The sequence below is a fragment of the Scyliorhinus torazame genome, chromosome 17 (genome assembly GCF_047496885.1).
Source record: "Scyliorhinus torazame isolate Kashiwa2021f chromosome 17, sScyTor2.1, whole genome shotgun sequence".
NCBI lineage: Eukaryota > Metazoa > Chordata > Chondrichthyes > Carcharhiniformes > Scyliorhinidae > Scyliorhinus > Scyliorhinus torazame.
In genome coordinates this window covers 186875891-186897416 of record NC_092723.1, presented here as the reverse complement: position 1 = coordinate 186897416, position 21526 = coordinate 186875891, and the positions used below count along the sequence as shown (strand labels likewise).

Sequence of the window (21526 nt, the reverse complement as noted above, 5' to 3'; positions counted from 1 at the left end):
TTGGGGGGGGGGGGGGGAATTGATCAGGAAAATCCACGTAGACATTCCGTAGAAACATGAACTAACTCAGCGAAGCAAAGAAATTCAACAATAAAATAAGTGGAGCCGCAATGGTCACGTAGGGAAAGACAGGACTGACTGAACCTTCTGTATCCTAAATGAGTATTTATTAGGAGATATTAAATCACAGCTCCCAACAATCAGAAAAGCAAAGTTTTGTCATCAAAACTTGATACTGAAAGTGCTTTAATGTTGTTTATTTCACCCACCCTTCACTTGTGCTCTGGGAATTTTATCCCAGCTCAGTGGGTTTCCACTGTCTTCCCCATCGTGATGGACATCACGTTAAGCAGCCTCCTGACCCCGATCTGGCTCTGCATTAGACAGTCGTTGCTATAACTCACCATCGATGGGGTTTGTCGCCTCTCGCCATCCAACAATAGCTGGCAGTTAGGCTCATTCAGAGTCCATTAAGATGATTCTGCTCGGCGAGTCCATGTGCACGGAATACTAATGACAAGTCGCGCGATCAGAGGGGTTGTTTTGGCAGTCCTTTCAAAAACAAACACTGCAATTTTTGTCATGATGGTTCAGGTTCAGACATTCAGGTGCTCGGAAGCTCGATCTTCGATAGGCATTCGGAACAACACCAATTATTTCAGGCGAGAATGTTCCAGAGTATTTGTTTTAAGGTTTAGAGTGCCCAATTCATTTTTTCAAATTAAGGGGCAATTTAGCATGGCCGGTCCAGCTACCCTGCACATCTTTGGATTGTGGGGCCGAAACCCACGCAAACACGGGGAGAATGCTCAATTCCAGAGTATTTTTGACGCAAGTGGATTCTGCAGGAACCATCAAGGTTCATCAGCTTCATAAGTTTCAATCATGTGAAAGGCAATTTTAAATTGTCCAGCAGCACAGTGCTGCTGTTTCTGGGTCCACTCGCTGTGCAGCACAAATGGTCAGGTTTAAGCAAACGATACCCCATTTTCGGGGAGTGCCATTACACACACACACATTATATATAACAGTGGTTCAGTGAATAATCACCAGGAGACACGTCTTTATACAGAAAACGCATGATGATGTTGGGCTGCAAATTCCTCAGTGTGGCAATCAGTGGTGGACTGCCATTCCATGCCCAATTGCTTGTGAAATTTCTTCCATGCCTGTCTCGCTCGGCCCAAGTCCAGGCAGTACAGTTGTGTCTGAAGCCCCGCACTGAAATGCAGAAGAGTCAAACTGGGAGAACACACGCCTTTTTTACCTCACTAGCTGCTGTAAACCAGGTAAATTACCTTTCCAGTGAAATTGACTGACCAGTGACAAAGCAAGCACCTAAGGGAAGTGGTTAGGATTTTTTGGGGGGGCGGACATCTCGGAGGAGTGGTTTCGGACATCTGGGCAGGGGCTGGGGGTTTGGAAATCGGACATCCTGAGGGTGATGGTGGGCTCGGCTAAAATCAGACATCATGGCGACACCCATTCAGGTCAGAGACAGGCACGCAGGGGAGGGGTAATCGGTTTGGGGGAAATCTGATGGGGAGTTTTGGGGGAGAAGAAATACCATAGTAGGGAGCATGGGAGGGATAGTCGGGTGGGGAGCAGTGGTGGGCCAGTCTGGGTCTTTACAATAGTTTCCCAGATGTTATAAAAGTTTTTAATTCTCACATTTTCTGGGTAACACAGTCAGAACCATCTGAAGTTTGTGATTCAAATCACATTTCTGGATTTTTCCCAGCACAGAGCAATTGCCCGGAGGAAGAGGAACTAGCACTTCTGAGCAATTGCTGCGCAGATCCATACTTTTGAAATTTCAAGAGGGCTACCCCAGCGGCCCTTTGGGCTACCCCCTCAAATCCAACGCTGGGGAACTCAGAAGTTACCGCCCAACTATTCCGTACAGATTCAGCACTCTGTATTCAAGGTCACATATTGAAAAACAGAACGTTTTCGGACCTTTGATTTGATGATTTCCAAATTTCTACCAAAGCAAGTTTTAACGGGGGTGGGGGAAAGATGTGGCTGACATAGGAGGGGGAAGGGGATGATGGGATGATGAATTGATTAAATGTGGCAAAACCGCAGGGACAATTGTTTAAGATAAATTATTCAAAAGCTATTCCTTGTGCTGAAAATTAGGATTTACTAGATTTGAAACACGTTTTAGAAAGCTGTCATGTGAATTAAACAAATACATCAACGTTGATTCCACAGACGAAGAAGATGCTAAGAGCCTATACCCTCCTGATTTCCTACAGTCTAACCCCAATAGGCCACACAAACTGAGACTCAAGGAGGTGTCATTATAATACTGTTGCGAAGCTCAAATCCTAAACGAGGACTTTGTCATAGAACAAGATTGGTGGTTAAGAAGCTGTTTTCTTTGATGTTAGATGCAAAAATTAAAACAGGCAAATTTCAGAGCGTTTATTCCCAGAGTAATATTGAGGTTATCAAATGGAAACCTGCCGTTTCAACTAGGAAAAGGAAAACAGTTCCCAATTAGGCTTTCATATTCAATGACTATGAACAAGTCACATCAGACACTTGGCATAATTTGCAGATATAATCCTGGGTCTGTCTTTACACTTGGGCAGCTTTTCCAAAATGAGAAGTTTGGATTCTGCTGAAGTCTTTGGTGACAGACTAATCAGAAATTCTCTATTTAAAGAAGTACAGTTTCATTAAAGATACTAATTTGACCACAGATGTTTTGCAGGTCTCTGCTATATTTCTTCTAATCCTTCAATTTGAATGTCATAAGTTACATAATATACCATACACAGAACGGCTGGCAATGAACGTCTAACTCAATCCAAGAGTGAAATTCTTGCTGTCAATAATTTTAATTAGGAAACAAAATCGTTGAGATTTTCAGTTCAGTGGTTAGCCCAAGTATGTTGTGGGTAACACACAAGCAGTACACGAGCTGTGGAAAAAAACCTCAAGAACATATCACCTGCTGAAACATGCAGTCAGCTATTTATAATATAGAACATGTAGGCAAAGGTTTCATCTGTATGTTATGGATAACAAAACTAAAAACCTGATCGTTACAATTTGATTAGGCACGACACACAGAGGAATGATTCTCCAGCAGTGAGCAGTGTAATTAAGTGTGGCCTTGTCAACAATGCACCAAGGCCACACAGAACAAGGCAGTAGACGTGGGGTCAGACCTAGGTGAAAAAGTAATAAAACTGAAAATGGTTGCAGGCCTGATACTATCTGGCAATAGATTTTCATGTCAAAAATAAAATCCCATGGTACCATTTGGAAGAGCATCTTGGGCCAATATTTAGCCCACAGCCTTCTTCACTGATACAGGTCATTTTCACATAGTTGTTTGGTAGACAATGCTGTGTGCAAATTCTGTGCTGCATTTTCCACATTGTTACGGTGACTACACTGCAAAAGAAGACTTAATTGGCTGATAAGCATTTTGAGATAATATGAGCTGATGGAGAGTGCAAGTCTTTCTTTTATGCTATGTTGATAGATTTGTAAATATACAAGGCTCTGAACCCTTGCTTCCCTATTCACAAAAAATGCCGGAAAAACTCTGTGCCCGGCTTGGAAGAGTTGTACGGACTTGTAATGTCAACTCAGATTTTTCTCTTTGGCAATGTGGGGTCAACAGAGAGAGATCTCAATGCAAATATCACTATTTTTCCATCACGATTATGATTACAGGAATGCTGAGAGAAGTGGCTTTGCGGGACAGCGCAATGTAAATTATTACTCATGGGTGGAATGGCGATAATTGTAAATTCAGAAAGACAAATATCCTGCCATCGAGCAACCATAAAAATCAAAACCTTTCAGCAAATGACGAGCGACATGTGTTGTGTATCAGAAATCTATTCTTAGATTCTATCATCACAGCGAGTGGAAGAACGCCACTTCAATAAAAGTTTTAATTTGTGGTAACTGTGTAATTGGAAGTACAAAACATTGTAAAGAATCGGCGAGAGCAGGTTATTTTGTGAAAATGGATTATATTCAGTTTGGGAAGAAGTTTTGACAAAATCAGACAAAACCAATGACTGAAATACATAGTTGGGCAATAGAGTGTGTGCGCAAGTGTGTGGAGTGATTAAATAGATCACATCGATGCTGGAATAGTGAGGGAGATACAGGCCGTGGATGATTTTCCTGGTAAAAGCTCACTGGCTGATATCAATTAGTTAAAGGTCATAGTTAAATGTTAGCATATATAATCATACTTGCCATCTGCAACGTTAAGCCGCTAAGCCAAGAGGAAACTGTTTGACATCACAACCTGCCATGTGCTAATTAAATTGCTACCTCCAATCTTGGGCAGCAGCTAATGTATAAAACATTAAAGACTCTGGGATTGAAACAGGGCATCAAAATCTTTTGAGGAATTGGTGTACAATATGGGCGTTGTACGGTTACCCAAATCCTCGCCTTGGGTAACGTTCTCAACGTACTTGCAGCTTTGTTATATGCGATTTGACTGCAGATGCTGGCAAGACAGCTGAACATCGTGCTCACGTAGTGAACTGCAAGAACCAGGGAACAGAAAATCTAAAGTCACGCCCAACAGCTGCCTGATGTTACAAGTGAAAAGCCACAAATTCCTTTGTCCCTCCGGGACTGGTTGTTGGATTTCATGTTGTCGGTGAAAAAAGCATCATGTATTTTCTTGTGAAACAATTACAGAATTTAGATAGCTCAGTGAAAAAAGAAAATGGGTCTATTATGGTGCAACATTCATACGTGCACTGTTAAACCAAATGCTGGTTTCACCTTAATTGAACTGTTACCTCGTCGAACAGTTAACATTAACCGTTCACCACCACCCATCGCCACCACTACCTGCCCCACCCACCTCCACCCCACCATTCAGAATTACAGCTATTCCTCGAGAATGGTTCCAAACTGAGGATATTGCGGAGAGGTTATGCGATAAGAATTAAAAATAATCGGTGCTTTAAGTTTTCACTCGTATAGTGGACTTTCTGATCATGGTCAACTTAAAAAGTGGGCTAACTGGAGTCTGGCTAATTGTCATTTCATTAGTGGATATCTGATTTTGATTAACATAGACATAGAATTTAAAGGCAGAGGAAGCCATTCGGCACATCGAGTCTGCATTGGCCCCTTGGAAAGCACACCCCACCCAAGCCCACACCTCGGCCCCATCCCTGTAACCCTGCCTAACCTTTTTGGACCACGAAGGGCAATTAATCATGGCCAATCCACCTAACCTGCACATCTTTGGACTGTGGGAGGAAATCGGAGCACCCGGAGAAAACCCACGCAGACACGGGGAGAACGTGCAGACTGCGCACAGACAGTGGCCCAAGCCGGGAATCGAACCTGGGACCTTGGCGCTGTGAAGCAACTGTGCTAACCACTGTGCTACCGAATTTACCATTTTCTGAAATTAAGCCAGGACAAAATTTAAATCACCAAAGCACTATCTACTAATTGCAGGTTTGCAATTTTGCGTGAAGATATCTCTTTTCTGTTTTGACAAACCAAGGTGAAGGGGCATGCAAGGTGCCAAGCGTCGGACCTCAGCACGGCCGAATAGAGTAACGGTGATGATGATAGCTATTATGGACTGCAAAACTGGCGACAAGGACCACAAATGGTAGCCAATCACCCCTTCCAATCTTAGCCTCCGAATTCAGCAGAAAAAGTTGATCAGGTTTCTCAATCTGATCCATAAACGAAATAAATGAATTTAAGGAAGGGGGTTATTACCCAACCCACTGTTTAATTAAATAAAACATCCAAACTCACTTATCCATTCTGTCCAACTTCAGTTCAGAGGGTTGGCACCCAAGAACATAATTACATCGGGAGCATTCCATTAAGCTTTGGGATAGAAACTTTGAAAAATTATGGAAGCATTTTAGAAAAGTGGAGATTTCAGAATTAAATTGCAGAACAACGGTTTTCAATGAGACCCCTTCTTCATCCAGAATTGCCCGGCATTGCTTTCTGTGGGCTCGTCAACAATTGGCTCAATTACACAGCTGGTTCTGAAGTCAGGCCATTGCATCACCTATTCCAACTGTCACACTCTCAAGATGTGCAAACAGTTCTGCTTCTCCACCCTCTGATGAATAAGTGCAGTGCGCCCTGTAAAGGCCAGAAAGATGACGAGGTTGCCCTGCCACTCCCAACATTCTGCTCATGGGTCAAGATTAGGTGGTCATTCGTCTGAACAAGAGATATTTCTCTCCAGCCAGCTCTATATGTAATTGGCCTCAGAATTCCATGAGATATTGTCTGCCCTCTGTTTTAGACAAGCTGCTACACAAGCTTGCCATGTAGAACTGGGGCTAATGCAATATTCTCTCAACTATCTTTCATTGCAAGGTCACCTACAGCCCACAATTGAAAAAGTTTAAAATCAATTTGTAGCTTTCAGCAAGATCGTCCCCGTTTTACTGTACTTATTCATCACAGAATAAAATAATTGGTAGGAAATTGTTTCCAAATCTCAATACACTGGCAAAAGCAAATCAAAGGTTTCCTATATAACTGTCAAAATGCAGTCAGGTTCTACAAAGGAGCCCCTCTGTGAAGTTCTTTGGCAATATGTGGGCCACTCTACAATGGCCTTCAATACTATAAGTTACTGCATCATTGGTGAATGAATTGTATTTGGGTAATAACGGAGAGCAGAAATAAGAATTTATCAAAATCACTGCCAAATGGACAAGGGGAATACACACAAATACAGAAATGTATTCATTCAAATGCCAATAGAAGCTTTCATGATTTTCTAGAATTAATATTAGTTAAAAAAACGTTGATTAAATTATGGTCCAGTCCGAGAAAGACTTCTGCGATACATAGATATTGATAAACATGCTGATTTTGAATAATCTAAACACAATAGAAATTAATGGGTCCAACTTTCATCTCGCATTATCCAGAATTATATTATTTTACTTATTACTTGGAGGAAAGGGGAAAAGTTATGTAAATGTGATTAGATTGTCCTATGTGACGGTTAACAAGTGCAGGTGATCGTGGTAGAGGGCAGTGCTTTTAATCTGTGTCATGGGCAGCACGGTAGCAGTGGTTAGCACAGCTGCTTCACAGCTTCAGGGTCCCAGGTTCGATTCCCGGCTTGGGTCACTGTCTGTGCGAAGTCTGCATGTTCTCCCAGTGTCTGCGTGGGTTTCCTCCCACAGTCCAAAGACGTGCAGGTTAGGTGGATTGGCCATGCTAAATTGCCCTTAGTGTCCAAAAAAGGTTAGGTGGGGTTACTGGGTTATGGGGGTAGGTTGGAAGTGTGGGCTTAAATGGGGTGCTCTTTCCAAGGGCCGGTGCAGACTCGATGGGCCGAATGGTCTCCTTCTGCACTGTAAATTCTATGAGATGAACGGGCCACCCCACTGGACTGCTTTGTTCTTGTTCTTTGCTGTTTGGATCAATCAGGAACTGAAGTGAACAGATGTAAAACAAAATCATCAATGGTTAATTGATAAGCTGAGTATCCCAGAGGTTCACCACCATGTATCAATGCGCTGCGTTTCAGAGAGGTGGGGTGGGGTATCCTGGAAGCTCTGGGCGGGGGGGGGGGGGGGGGGGGGGGGTGCACAAGGACAGCTTAATTTAACCACTTGAGCTTATTACCGCTGCTTTTATTCCACTTCCCGCTGGGCAGTTGGCCAGATTGATGGGCTGGCTAGCTGGAAAGATCACAGACAGGATCGGCTGAGAACTAATCTGGGCAATCTAGAAAGACCTGGGTTTGGAGTGGTGGGGTCACATTTCACAATTAGGAAGGGAAGAGAGATGCGGCTCAGAATCGGAGCTAGGAGGGGGATGGGTCAGCCATCACGGTAGGTTGGGGCCAATGTTAATTTCAAACCCCTTTGCCGGATGGGAGGGTTAAATACGGACCTCGGACTGCCAGGGGAAATCATGAACGAGGAGACCATATCTGTTTCCAGAAGGCGCCAACACCGTGACATGAAGGAATTGCTCAACACTCTCCTGGGCGGTGACAACTACAGCAACAGTCAAGAAACGTGGGTTTCCTCCAGGTGCTCCGGTTTCCTCCCATACTCCAAAGATGTGCAGATTAGGTGAATTTGTCATGCTAAATTGTTTCTTAGTGTCCAAAAGGTTAGGTGGGGTTACTGAGTTTTGGGGATAGGGTGGGGTTCTCCGTCAGAGGGTCAGTGCAGACCCGATGGGCCGAATGGCCTACTTCTGCACTGTAATGATTATATGAAACCTAGCTCAGTGTCAACACTCTTTGTGCTGTACTCAATATCCAACCCTTCCTCATCACCACCCTGTGTTGGAGCATTTGCCACCTGCAGAAGCACCACAACAATTCTCCAGGTTAATTTTGATGGTCATCCATTTCTTCCTTGTGGAATCCATCACCATAAAGATCAAGTCTTTGTGGGAAAACCATCTTCTCCGAACTTCCCTTCTAAAACACTCTCTCCCCAAGTGAAGACCTGTCACCATTCCTTCATTTGGCTTATAAGAACATAAGAACTAAGAGCAGGAATAGGCCATCTGGCCCCTCGAGCCTGCTCCGCCATTCAATGAGATCATGGCTGATCTTTTGTGGACTCAGCTCCACTTTCCGGCTCGAACACCATAATCCTTAATCCCTTTATTCTTCAAAAAATTATCTTAAAAACATTAAATGAAGGAGCCTCAATTGCTTCACTTGGCAAGGAATTATGTACATAGTAGACAAAGAGAATAATCAACAGAGAACATTGACAAATGGTACATCGATAAACAGTGATTGGTTACAGTGCAGAACAAGGGGCCAAACAAAGCAAATACATAAGCAAGAGCAGCACAGGGTGTCGTGAATAGTGTTCGGACAGGGAATAGATCAGTCTGAGGAAGAGTCGTTGAGGAGTCTTGCAGCTGTGGGGAAGAAGCTGCTCTATGTCGACATCTGTAGAAGTTTGAGAGAGTCGATGCAGATATGCCAAATTTCTTCAGCTTCTGTAGGAAGTAGAGACGTTTTTGGGCAGTCAACTGTTGCATCATCGTGAGTGGACCAGGACAGACTGTTGGTGATGGTGACCCCCCAGGATCTTAAAGCTATCGACCATCTCCACTTCAGAGCCATTGATGCAGACGGGAGTGTGTGTCGTGCTACGCTTCCTGAAGTCGATGATCAGTTCCTTGGTCTTTCCGACATTTAGAGAGAGGTTGTTTTCGGTACACCATGCAATCAAGTAATTTATCTCCCTCCTGTAGTCTGATTCGTCGTTGTTTGAGATATGGCCCACCACAGTCGTATCATCTGCAAACTTATAGACTGAGTTGGAGTTAAATCTTGCCAAACAGTGTATAGGGAGTACAGTAGAGGACTGAGCAAACATCCTTGCCGGGCCCCAGTGTTTAGGACGAACGTGGAGGAGGTGCTAAGCTTATCCTGACAGATTGCGGTCTGTTGGTGAGGAAGTCAAGGATCCAGCTGCACAGGGAGGGGTCAAGTCCAAGATTGCAGAGTTTGGTTATCAGTCTTGTCGGGATAATGGTGTTGAAGGCGGAGCTGTAGTCGATGAGCAGCAGTCTTACATAGGTGTCCTTGTTGTCGAGGTATTCGAGTGTTGATTGTAGAGCCAGGGAGATAGCATCTGCTGTGGACCGATTGCGGTGATAGGCAAACTGCAGTGGATCGAGACCGTCTGGGAGGCTTGCAGTGATCCGTCTCATGACTAGCCGCTCGAAGCATTTCATGATAACAGATGTCAGGGCCACCGGTCGGTAGTCCTTGAGGAAGGCTACCTTGTTCTTCTTTGGTACTGGTATTATGATGGTCTTCTTGAAGGAGGTGGGGACCTCAGAGCGGAGGAGTGAGATGTTGAAGATATCTGCGAGTACATTCGCCAGCTGGTCTGCGCAGGCTCTGAGTGCTCGCCCAGGGACTCCGTCGGGGCCCATCGCTTTCCACGGACTCACTTTCAAGTTCCTGTGGAACGGTCATGGGAGTATGACAAACTGAGCAGCTCTTTAGAGGCGGATAATATTTCTCAATCAACAAAAGAAAAGCTATCGGACATCACTAAAATGTTGCCCATGCATGCTGACTGAATGGCCTCCTTCTGCACTGTTTTGGATTCATTGAATGATTTTACTAAATGAGGTTTGGCAAGAGTAATCCGTACATTAAAAGACACCTTCACAGTAAGGACACCAAAGAGCCAGGTACAGATTTCTGTAGCCTGCACTAATCAGTTTTATTAAAATATGCAAATTACTTCATAATCATATTTTCATCCAAGAACATTTTGTCAAATCCTTTTTTTTGTTGTTTCAAAATATAAAAAAAACAATTAGCAATTTGATGAACAATATTTCTTCTGAAATAATATCTTTTAGCTTGTATTAAAGAGTACAGATTTCAAATCTTCACAGTATATATCTTAATGCATTTCACGGTTAATCACCTAAGCTGCTTTATTGTTTAATACGGCTTACTGCGGATTAGACCAGAAGTTAAGAAGATTTACCTCCTAATACTTAACAGTATGAAAGATATTCCATCCTTATGCCTCCATAGATGGCAATGTGATTTTGTCCCTGCTCAAATTAAAGGGAACAGCAGCATGTGTTGCCTCAGTATTACAATGAACTTTACACTATTCACAAATATTTTACAGACACAGTTCAAACAATTATTAGTTCTTGCAGCTGTGAAAGATTGGTAAAAGCAAAATGTGAGAGGCTACTTTGGGCTCCACTAGGAATACCGTATGCAATTCCAATCAGCACATTACAGTGGGAGCTCCCGCCAGGGAAAAGGATTCAGTGAAGGACAACAATACAGAATTAGGTCCACTCACGTTGATGCAACAGTCAAGAAAGCCCAACATCTCTAATTCCTACAGAAGCTAAAGAAATTTGGCATATCTGCATCGACTCTCACAAACTTCTACAGATGTGCGATAGGGCATCCTATCCGGCTGCATCAAAGCCTGGCATGGCAAGATCGCAAGAAACTGCAGAGAGTGGTGAACTCAGCCCAACACATCACACAAGTTTGCCACCCCCACATTGATTCTGTATACACCTCCCGCTGCCTCAGGAAGGCAGACAGCATTATCAGAGACCCCTCCCACCCAGGCATCGTCTTCTTCCAGACCCTTCCATCAGGCAGAAGGTACAGAAGTTTGAAGACCTGCACATCCAGACATAGGAACAGCTTCTTCCCCACAGCTACAAGACTCCTCAACGACTCCCCCTCGGACTGTAAGGACACTATTCACGACACCCTATGCTGCTCTTGCTCGTGTATTTGCTTTGTTTGGCTTCTTGTTCCGCACTGTAACCAATCAATGTTTGTCGATGTACCATTTCTCAATGTTCTCTGTTGATTATTCTTTTGTCTACCATGTACGTACTGTGTACGTTCCCTTGGCCGCAGAAAAATACTTTTCAGTGTACTTTGGTACATGTGACAATAAATCAAATCAAAGTGAAGCCATGGAGAGTGGGAATGTTTACGTTTGGGGGGGTGGGGGAGATTCTGGTACAGATGATGTAGTAATATTTAATCACCAATTCTACAAGGGGCCATAACCCAAAGCTCAAGCAAGTGAAGGTAAATAGTTCAGATTTGATAACCATACACACAGCAGGGTGAAGAGAAATTCTACACGGGGAGAGCGTGGAGACAATAGAAGCATCGGGTTACCGTGAATTGATGCTTACATATTACTGCATCTCAAATCACCTGTATTAGAATCTCCAATATCTCAATAAGATTTGCTCTCAGCCTCCCCCCCACCCCCCCCCCCCCCCCCCCACCCAACATAAATATTCACAGTTTCCCTGAGAGACTAAAAATCTACCAGTCTCAGCTTTAAATATTTTCAATGATGGACCATCCACAACCCTCTGGGGTGGAGATTTGAGTGAGGAAATTTCTCCTCATCTCAGTCCAAAATTATCAGCCCCTTATCCTGAAACTGTGCCCGTGTTCTAGATTACTTAGAAAGGGGAACAACCTCTCAGGGTCAACCCCCTTCATAAACCTGAATGTTTCAATGAGAGCACTTCTCAATCTTCTAAACTACAGAGAACTACGCTGTCTTCTACCTACAGTAACCCTCCCATCCCGGGGACAAGTGGTTAGCCTCAAGTGCCAGGAACCTGGGTCCGATTCTGGCCTTGAGTGACTGTCTGCGTGAAGTCTGCACAGTCTCCCCGTGTCTGCGTGGGTTTCCTCTCTCAGTCGAAGGATGTGCAGGTTAGATGGATTGGCCTTGATCAATGCACGGGGTTACGGGGATAGGTTGGAGAAGTAGACCTAGGCAGGGTGCTCTTTCAGAGGGTCAGTGCAGATTCAATGGGCTGAATGGCCCCCTTCTGCACTGTAGGGATTGCATGGAGCCTAGCGACCATTAGCTGTACTGCCTCCAATGCAAGTGTATCCTTTCTTAAATATGAAGACTAAAATCGCAGTTTTACAGATGGGCCCTCACCCGATTGTAGCAAGACTTCTTTATTCTTGTATTCTGGTCCCCTTGCCAAAAAAAAGGTCAACATGTGGGTGGCACAGTGGTTAGCACTGCTGCCTCACAGCTCCAGGGACCCGGATTCAATTCCTGCCTCGGGTGACTGTCTGTTTGGAGTCTGCATGTTCTCCCCGTGTCTTCCAGGTGCTCCGGTTTCCTCCCACAGTCCAAAGATGTGCAGGTTTGGTGGATTGGCCATGCTAAATTGACATTAGTGTCCAAAGATTTGCAGGTTAGGTAGGGTTACAGGGTTTGGAGAAGGTGGGGTGCTCTTTCAGGGGGGTCAATGCAGACTCAATCAACCAAATGGCCTCCTCTGCACTGTAGGAATTCTATGGTTTCTGGCATTTTCTTTCCGAAATATTTGCGGTATCTGCACGCTGACCTTTGTGTCAATTGTAAGGAGTACATCCAGGTCTCTCTTGACATCAATATTTACAAATTTCACAATAATTTTAGAACATATTCTGCTTGTCTAGTCATGATCAAAGTGAAAACTTCACATTTTCCCACAATATACTCCAGCTGCGTCACCTTATTTCCCACCCACCCCACCTGTCTACATCTCTTTGCAGCCGGTTTCCACCGAGCTTTGTGTCGTCAGCAAACTTACATATTCTGTCTCTTCATCGAATATTAAAAGGTTGTAAATAGCCGAGGTCCCAGCACCGAATCTAGCAACACCCCACAAGTCACAGCTTGCAAACTTGAAAATGCCGCATTTATCCAAATCCTCTACCCATACTAACATATCATCACTAACCCCCTTGTGAGTGCTACATTCTTGAGTGTTTTCTTTGGAAATCTAAGTGTACTATATCAACCGGTTCCTCTTCATCACCTAACTAACTTGAAAAAACTCCCAACAAATTTGTCAGCAGGATTTTCCTTTCATAAAACCATTCTGACTTGTTCACATCATACTATCCTTTCCCAAGTGCATCATTAAGACATCCTTAATAATAGATTCCAACACTTTTCTGATGACTAATGTTAGGCTAACTGATCTGCAGCCGCACCTTCTCTCTCCCTCCTTTTTTTAAAATAGCGCTTGTGCATGTACTAATTCCAATCTGCTGGGGCCATTATAGAATCTAGGGAATTCAGGAAAATCATTACCAGTGCATTACTATCTCTCGTAGAACTCTTGGATGTGGGTCATCAGGTCCTGGAGATTTATTGGATTTTAGTCCCTGGAGTTTCTCCAGCACTTTTTCTCTGATGATATTAATGACCTTAATTTCCTCACTCCTATCAGACCCTAGGTTCCACTCTGGTATGTAACTTGTGCCTTCCACTGTGAAGACAGACACAAAGATATTTGTTATTGGACAGGAAGAGAGATGGCAAAGGAATGGAAGTTGTGCTAAAGGCTCGGTCTTCCCGCTGCTCAGTTGGAAACATTTTGATCCAGCCAGGACTTGATGTCAATCAGGCAGTGTAGCTGCAGACAACTCAAGTCACCGTTTCTGGCAACGGCATAGATGTGGATATCGGAAGAGGACAGAATGGAGCTTATTATGATGCTTTTATGCCTCAATAACATCCTAACACTTAGGTCAGACTTTTCAATTGGTGGAGGGGCCAGAAATGTGTCCTAGTGCGTTAATAAATAAGAGTGTGTTTATGATCTTAACAGCGATCGAAGCAAGTATTAATGCCGATTAACATTTTGTTACTGGTGTTGGTTTAAAGAGATTTTGATGGCTTACGAGACACCCATTTCGCAATTAAATCAAATACAACCAAACCCATTGATTCACTTGAGCCTGATGTGCTGGAAGAGTATTCAGAAACTCAATTAGCTGTCCAAACATGTCCATGAAAAGCCACAGATGCCGTCGGATATCAACACATTGCATTATTCTCGGTTAAAATCATTCCACAGCAGTTTGATCAGAAAGAATGCAGAGGGATGCAGATGTGTAACGGAATTAACTCATTTTCACAGCTAGTGACCCAATCACATAATACGTCGCCAATGTGGTCCCAGATATATTAGCGGATTCTCGTCACCAGATGTGAAGAGCCATGGTGGTACAGTAGCAGCTGCGTACCACATCATTTGTACTGAAGGAAACACCAGCAGTTTTGTGAAAGTTGAAACCTGATTAGAAGCAATTCATAATTATTTTTTGCAGCTTTAAACACAAAATACTGATTGTTGCACAGTTAGCGTGCCACTCAAAACCATACCAAAATGTGGTGAGATGTATGTGCGATTTGTGCATCTGTGAGGCAATATCACACAGCGAAATTTCAAGCAAACAAAATTAAGCATAGCTACCAGCTACCAAGATCAGAAAATGAATCTGAATATCAGATTGTATCAAAAAATTAAAAAGAGGATTCCCCAATATTTCTCGTCTGCTGTCCTAGCCACCTTGCGCCGGAGTCACTACTACATTCCCGTATAGCTGCAGCGCTTTAAGTCATATGCACAAATAGAATTGTATTTATATCAAATCTTCTCGTTTTCTCCAAGAAACATCCCAAAGTTCTTTATGGACATTGAATTAAACTGTGCAGTTACTGTAGTTATGTGAAAAACTAGAAACCTGTTTGCTTAACAAGGTGACGAACAGTGTTTCAAACGAGTTTCAAATACATTCTGCAGATATCTCCATTCTGGTTTACTGGATCAAGTATTTAATTAGAAACCTTCATTCATTTGTAATACTGATTATTCAGTGATGCTAAAAGGAGCTTCTGTCAGTGGTGAAGTTGCATATTCGGAATTCTCACTGTTGGCCCATCTTTCAAACGTTATCAACAACAGAAAAAACAGTGAGAAAAAAATTGAGATCGGTTTGTAATATACAACTTAGTGACAAGCAGACCTCACAAACACTTGACTCCAGCAGTTCCCATTATTGCAAAACACCATTAAAAAAAATATTCCAATTATAATTATTGTCAAAACAATAATTTGATGTTTAACTATTTTTACAGTGCACTGCTAAGGAATGACAATTAAGATTATAGCATCTGATGAGACAACTGCTGTTCTTGCAGCTTAACACTGCCAGGGTTTAAAAAGCTATTTTATATTCTACTGCTTTAATGGTGACTTTATTTTCTCACATTAAATGACAGCACTGTACTGGGTTAAATTGGTTTTCAGGACATTGACCTTTACTTGGTAATTGAGATTAACCAATTAGGGCCAATAAAAATGACAGGGAAGTCTCCAATAAGGGCTAGATGTTGAATGATTGCACAGTAATGGTCAGAGCTAGGGGGGGGGGCAAAGACATCCAGACAATTATTATGCAGGACGTATCTCACTACAATGCCATGGCAGAGTGGCAGAACTAGCCCTGAAGCCACTAATGCCTCCAGAGCCTTGCTCATCAAACATCACCGAAAGGTTGGTTTCACAGTTCACTCAGCCTCGGGCCAACATCCCAACACCACCATCTCAAGTCTGAAGCGAAATATTGCAGGGAATATTAAGGGGCTGCAGTCATAACCGTTTTGAAATAAAACAATTACTTTCTCTGAAAGAGATTTAAAGAAAAAATTCAAGCGCTACTATTATTTGACCTTACCCCTAGGGGAATGCGGGCAAGCTCAGTTTGGAGGAATGCACGAGTCTAGTTTTGAACCCAACTAAGGACCCTAGCTAGCTGCAGTCACAGAGCCCTCTATGTAACCTGCCACATCAGTAATGCAGCTGATTTAACATTTAACATTGGAGATTTTGTATTATTCCAAAAAGATCATTTTCTTCACAAATTTGCAAGTATCAAGTGGCCTGATTTTGTGTGGACTATTTCAATAGTCATTGAATCCTTTAATAAACATTCCCTGTGGTATACGCAGCAAGACCTTTTTAAAGCTATATTTCAAAATGTTCTTACACATGCGAGGTCAAAAGAACACAAGAGTGAAATTGCACCCAATGAAATGGTTTCCTACAATTATAACCCAGTAAAATAGCTTGTCGCTCAAAATATTTAAATAATCCACTGTATTAAAACCAGCATGACAGATGGTTCAATACACAACGCATTTTCAGTTTGATGAGGGAAAGCAGTCATACTGTATGAATCACTTCCACTATTAAACTGCTGACATTTTTTTACTTGGTATTTACATACTGAGCAGCCAATCCTTTCAGCCTCCACTGCCCTATGCACAGTAAACATTGCTTTGCATCCGACCATAAAAACGGGCCACCAAAGACCTCGACAAAAAGCCAATTCATAGCCAGGTGAGTGTAACAAACGGTAACTCTGTAATGGTGTAAATTTGCTTAAAACATTCCAACAGTTCAACACTGAATTCAGCACTACCTCCCCAAAACAGCCAGCACAATGATTCACCAATTTCCCTCCCTCTCTAACAAGGATCACAACAAACCTCCACGTTTAACTTTCACAGGTACCGACCGTAATTGCCACTATCTCTTGCCCCACCTAGCACCATCTCTGTGCCCCATTCCCAGCAGTGTCCACCCAATTCCCAGCGTTTTCATCCTTCACATCACAGTCACAACCATCTATGTCAGGACTGTTCCGTTTCTGTCCATTTCTCAGGCCCAAACATCACCACCTGCATCCACAGCTCCCTGTCATCACTTTAACCTCTTCATCACTGTCTGTCTCCAAGGTCCACCAGGTCTATCACCAACCACCTCCCTGTTATCCTTCCTTACTGCCAATACCTGGCTCAAGATCAGAGCACCTCCCTACTTTACCCTCTTCCTGAAAACCCACAGCACTCCACCTCTACCCTTCACTTTCAAATGACAACCTTATCCCCATCCCTGCCTTCATGACCTAGCCAGAGCTAAACCACGAACAATTCTCGAACACCAGCCAGCTCGCTGTTTGCCTCCCGGTTACTCTCAGTGTGAGTCACATCTTCCTTGCTGATTTAATTCACTAAATCCTATTTCTAGTTGCCTCTCTGATAGAACCAGATCAGCGTTCCTTTTTACTCTGACAACTGAATAAAACAACCAGACTGATATCTCCAGCTTTTCCTGACAGATATACACAGAACCTGGAGATTTAAGGCAGATTTAAAGACCAGTGCTGGACCTGCACTGTTTTTCTGACTGATATTGAATCATTGAGTATTCCTGTTACCCAGGATTGCATGTGGAATGATCATATTATAAAGAGGGAATTAATCCAGGTGGGTTCCTCACTGTATTTCCCAGGTCCCCTTCCTGAAAAGGGGCCAGGTTCAGATGTGTAAGACTGCGGGGCTATTGCTAATTCTTATTTCTATTTACTGCATTTGACAGAACACCAAAATATCCATCCAGACCCCCGAAAACACAGCTTTATACTTGGAAATGGGTTCAGCGCTGGACTCTTGCTCTCGGGAAACCTCCTCGTAAATCACCATCTGGTCCTCCCTCTCTCTTTGTGGGGAACTGGAGTGAAATCACAGCTCGCACTGCTGCACGCTCTGAGCTCAATCCCAACAGAGGGATATGGCTGTGTAGCATAGCAGAGACATTCAGTCTGACTGAAGGATGGGGCTGTCAAGCCCTGTTGATTTGACATTACTGAACACTCTGTGATCTGACAATGTCATTCATTCACAGAGAAGCTGGTCTCCTTTCTTCATTCGGAAGTCATGGCAGTGCTACATTTAACCCTGCTGAGTTTCAGTTATGTCGGACAGATAGGGTTTATTTCTTACCCCCCTCCCCTCCTGGACAGGGATCAGGTATTCTGTCAGATTTAAGAGGTGACCATTAAATGGGGAGAGTTGCTCCAGCCGCGCCTGCAATGGCTCTGGCTGCACACAGTGCCTCCGACACACCGAGATTCACATTCTACACAGGAAGCTGCCGAAAGCTGCTGCAGCCTGGGCGCACAGGAGGAGGAGGGGAGCTCTCCCCTCTCAATAGTGAGGGAGGGAAGAGGAGTCAGCCAGCAGCATTGCGATGCTGCCCGAGGCTAACAGGAGGCTGACGAGTGGCTGCAACTTTTCATTTGGGAAAGGGCGATGTTGAGAAAAACCGGGGCTCGGTGCCGGACTGAGAGTCCACAACACACCCCTCCCCAATTCGCTCTGATCCGGGGGGGGGGGGGGGGGGGGGTTCCACTTCACATTCAGAGCTGTGATTCACAGCAGCTTCCCAAAGAAGCGCCTGACATTAAACAGGGAGAGAGACAGGGAGGGGACACAGAGGGGATCAAACAGGCAGCCAGGCATCCTGACCCACAGCCAGTGGCAGCTTCGCCGCACTGTGGACAGTAAAATGCCAGACACTAGTTCCTGTGCAATGTGCAGTCCTGTGATTCCCGCTAGGAGGCGGAATGTGAAGAGGATGCAGAGGTCCCGCCGTTTACACCGAGCTCGGGCAATGTAACCCAGGCAGGGTCCAGCTCCTGGAACAACTCCTGCAAACTCCTCTGTCTTCAACCAAACAGGCAGCACACTGAACCGGGACACCCGACTGTCCAGACAGAACACTGAACCGGGACACCCGACTGTCCAGGCAGAACACTGAACCGGGGCACCCGACTGTCCAGACAGAACACTGAACCTTGACACCCGACTGTCCAGGCAGAACACTGAACCGTGACACCCGACTGTCCAGACAGAACACTGAACCGGGACACCCGACTGTCCAGGCAGAACACTGAACCGGGACACCCGACTGTCCAGGCAGAAGACTGAACCGGGACACCCGACTGTCCAGGCAGAACACTGAACCGGGAATGTCAGAGACCTGACTCCATTCTGGGGGGGGGGGGTCATTAAATCAGGAAAGAAATCAGACTGACCAAGAGAGAGCCCGTGTGGATTTCAAACACTGAGGAAGGAAGGGGTCTGACAACCTGGGGCTTCCATTTCTGCAGCAGCACAATGGGGGGGGGGGGCTGATATTGGGGTTCTTTCTGCCTGTGTGGTGGGGGTCTCTGTCTGGTAGTCTGTGTGATGGGGTCTCTCTGTGTGGGCCGGTGTGGTGGGGTCTCTCTGTGTGGGTCTGTGTGAGGGGGGGTCTCTCTATGTGGGTCTGTGAGGGGGTCTCTGTGGGTTTGTCTGAGGTGGTCTCTGCTGGTCTGTGTGAGGGGGGCCTCTGTGGGTCTGTGTGAGGGGGTCTCTGTGTGGGTCTGTGTGAGGGGGTCTCTGTCTGAGGGGATCTCTCTGTGTGGGTCTGTGTGAGGGGGTCTCTGTTGGTCTGTGTGAGGGGGTCTCTGTGGGTCTGTGTGAGGGGGTCTCTGTGGGTCTGTGTGAGGGGGTCTCTGTGGGTCTGTGTGAGGGGGTCTCTGTGGGTCTGTGTGAGGGGGTCTCTGTGTGGGTCTGTGTGAGGGGATCTCTCTGTGTGGGTCTGTGTGAGGGGGTCTCTGTGGGTCTGTGTGAGGGGGTCTCTGTGGGTCTGTGTGAGGGGGTCTCTGTGGGTCTGCCTGTGCATGTGAGGGGGGGGGGGGGGTCCCTCAGCATCAGGACCAAAGCTGCCGCCTGAAACTTCACAGCGGCGGCGGCGGCTCCTCAGCATCACCCCGCCCGGGCACCCTGGCTGCGGGGTCCGGGTCACATACCTGAGCCTCTCCCGGCACAGCCGCTGCTCTCCGGGGCGCCTCGCGGACCTCTCTCCCGCTCCGCTCGCCGTCCAAGCTGCTGAAATTCCAGACCAGCAGCGTCTGCAGCAGCAGCACGCTCAGCGCCACCAGCGCGGCAGACTTGGAGCGCCGCGCCAACTTGCGCCCGCACGCCGCGGCCACCATCTTCACTCTGAGACTGCGGCTCGGCAGCGCCCGGCTCCGGCTCCCGCTCCCCGGCTCCGCGCGGCTCCGAGCGGACAGCAGCCCCGAGCCGGCAGCCCGCCCCTGGCCCGCCACCAATCACAGCGCGGCAGCGGCCCGGGGAACCAATCACCGCAGCAGCCGCAACATCCAATTACAAATCAACACTGTGTCGAGGAGCCAATCATAACCTAATCGGAGTGACCAATCACAGCACAGCACCGTCCAGCCAATCACAGTGGAGGCCGAAGGGGGGCCAATCCGCGCCAACAGCCAATCAGCGTCCAGGGAGTGCAGATAAACCAATGCAGATAACGGTGCAGTCTCCATTAACCAATCACCGCACTGCTCCTCCTCAATAGGCCAATCACAGCCGCCTGCTCCCGGGACACGCCCCTCTCGGGTGGGCCATCCAATGGGGAACGGGCTCTGTGTCAGCCAGTCACTGTAAGGAGTAATAGGGAAGGTGGGTGTGATTGGGTGGCAGCTCCGGCAGGTAGCCAATCAGGAGCGAGGTAGAGCTCGGGCTGCCCGGTGATTCTGTGACGTCATCGTGGGAAAGCCTTTGGCTGTCCAATGAGAGAGAGAGCAGATAGATAGTAGAGAGATAGACGGAGTGAGAATAGAGAGAGATAGAGATAGACAGAGAGAGAAAAGAGAGATCGACAGAGAGAATAGAGAGATAGAGATAGACATAGAGAGATAGAGAGAGATAGAGATAGACGGAGTGAGAATAGAGAGATAAAGATAGACAGAGAGAGAATAGAGAGATAAAGAGAGAGATCAGAGAGATAGAGAGAATAGAGAGAGAGAGATCGACAGAGAGAGAATAGAGAGATAAAGAGAGATAGAGAGAGAGATAGACAGAGAGAAAAGAGAGAGAGAGAGAGAGAATAGAGAGAGAGAGATAGACAGAGAGAATAGAGAGATAGAGATAGACATAGAGAGATAGAGAGAGATAGAGATAGACAGAGAGAGAACAGAGAGATAGAGAGATAGACAGAGAGAGAATAGAGAGATAGAGAGAGAATAGAGATATAGAGAGAGATAGAGTGGAGAGAGATAGAGATAGACAGAGAGAGAATAGAGAGATAGAGAGAGAGACAGATAGATAGACAGAGAGAGAGAATAGAGAGATAATAGAGAGAGAGAGACAGAGATAGAATAGAGAGAGAATAGAGATAGACAGAGAGAGAGAGAGACAGATAGAGAATAGGGAGATAGAGATAGAAAGAGAGAGAATATAGAGAGAGAGATAGAGAGAGATCAAGAGATAGAGATAGACAGAGAATACAGAGATAGAGAGAG

The 21526-nt window shown here is 45.3% G+C and overlaps 1 protein-coding gene across 1 annotated transcript in view; it reads right to left on the bottom strand.

The window, feature by feature from the left end:
- The window catches only part of xylt1 (xylosyltransferase I), a 304533-nt gene extending 284257 nt beyond the window's left edge, over positions 1 to 20276 (bottom strand). Inside the window, exon 1 of the mRNA XM_072481856.1 lies at positions 20015 to 20276. Coding sequence (XP_072337957.1) covers positions 20015 to 20200 — 186 coding nt within the window. The 5' untranslated portion in view covers positions 20201 to 20276. The remainder of the gene's footprint in view (positions 1 to 20014) is intronic.
- Between the last annotated feature and the right edge of the window lie 1250 nt (positions 20277 to 21526).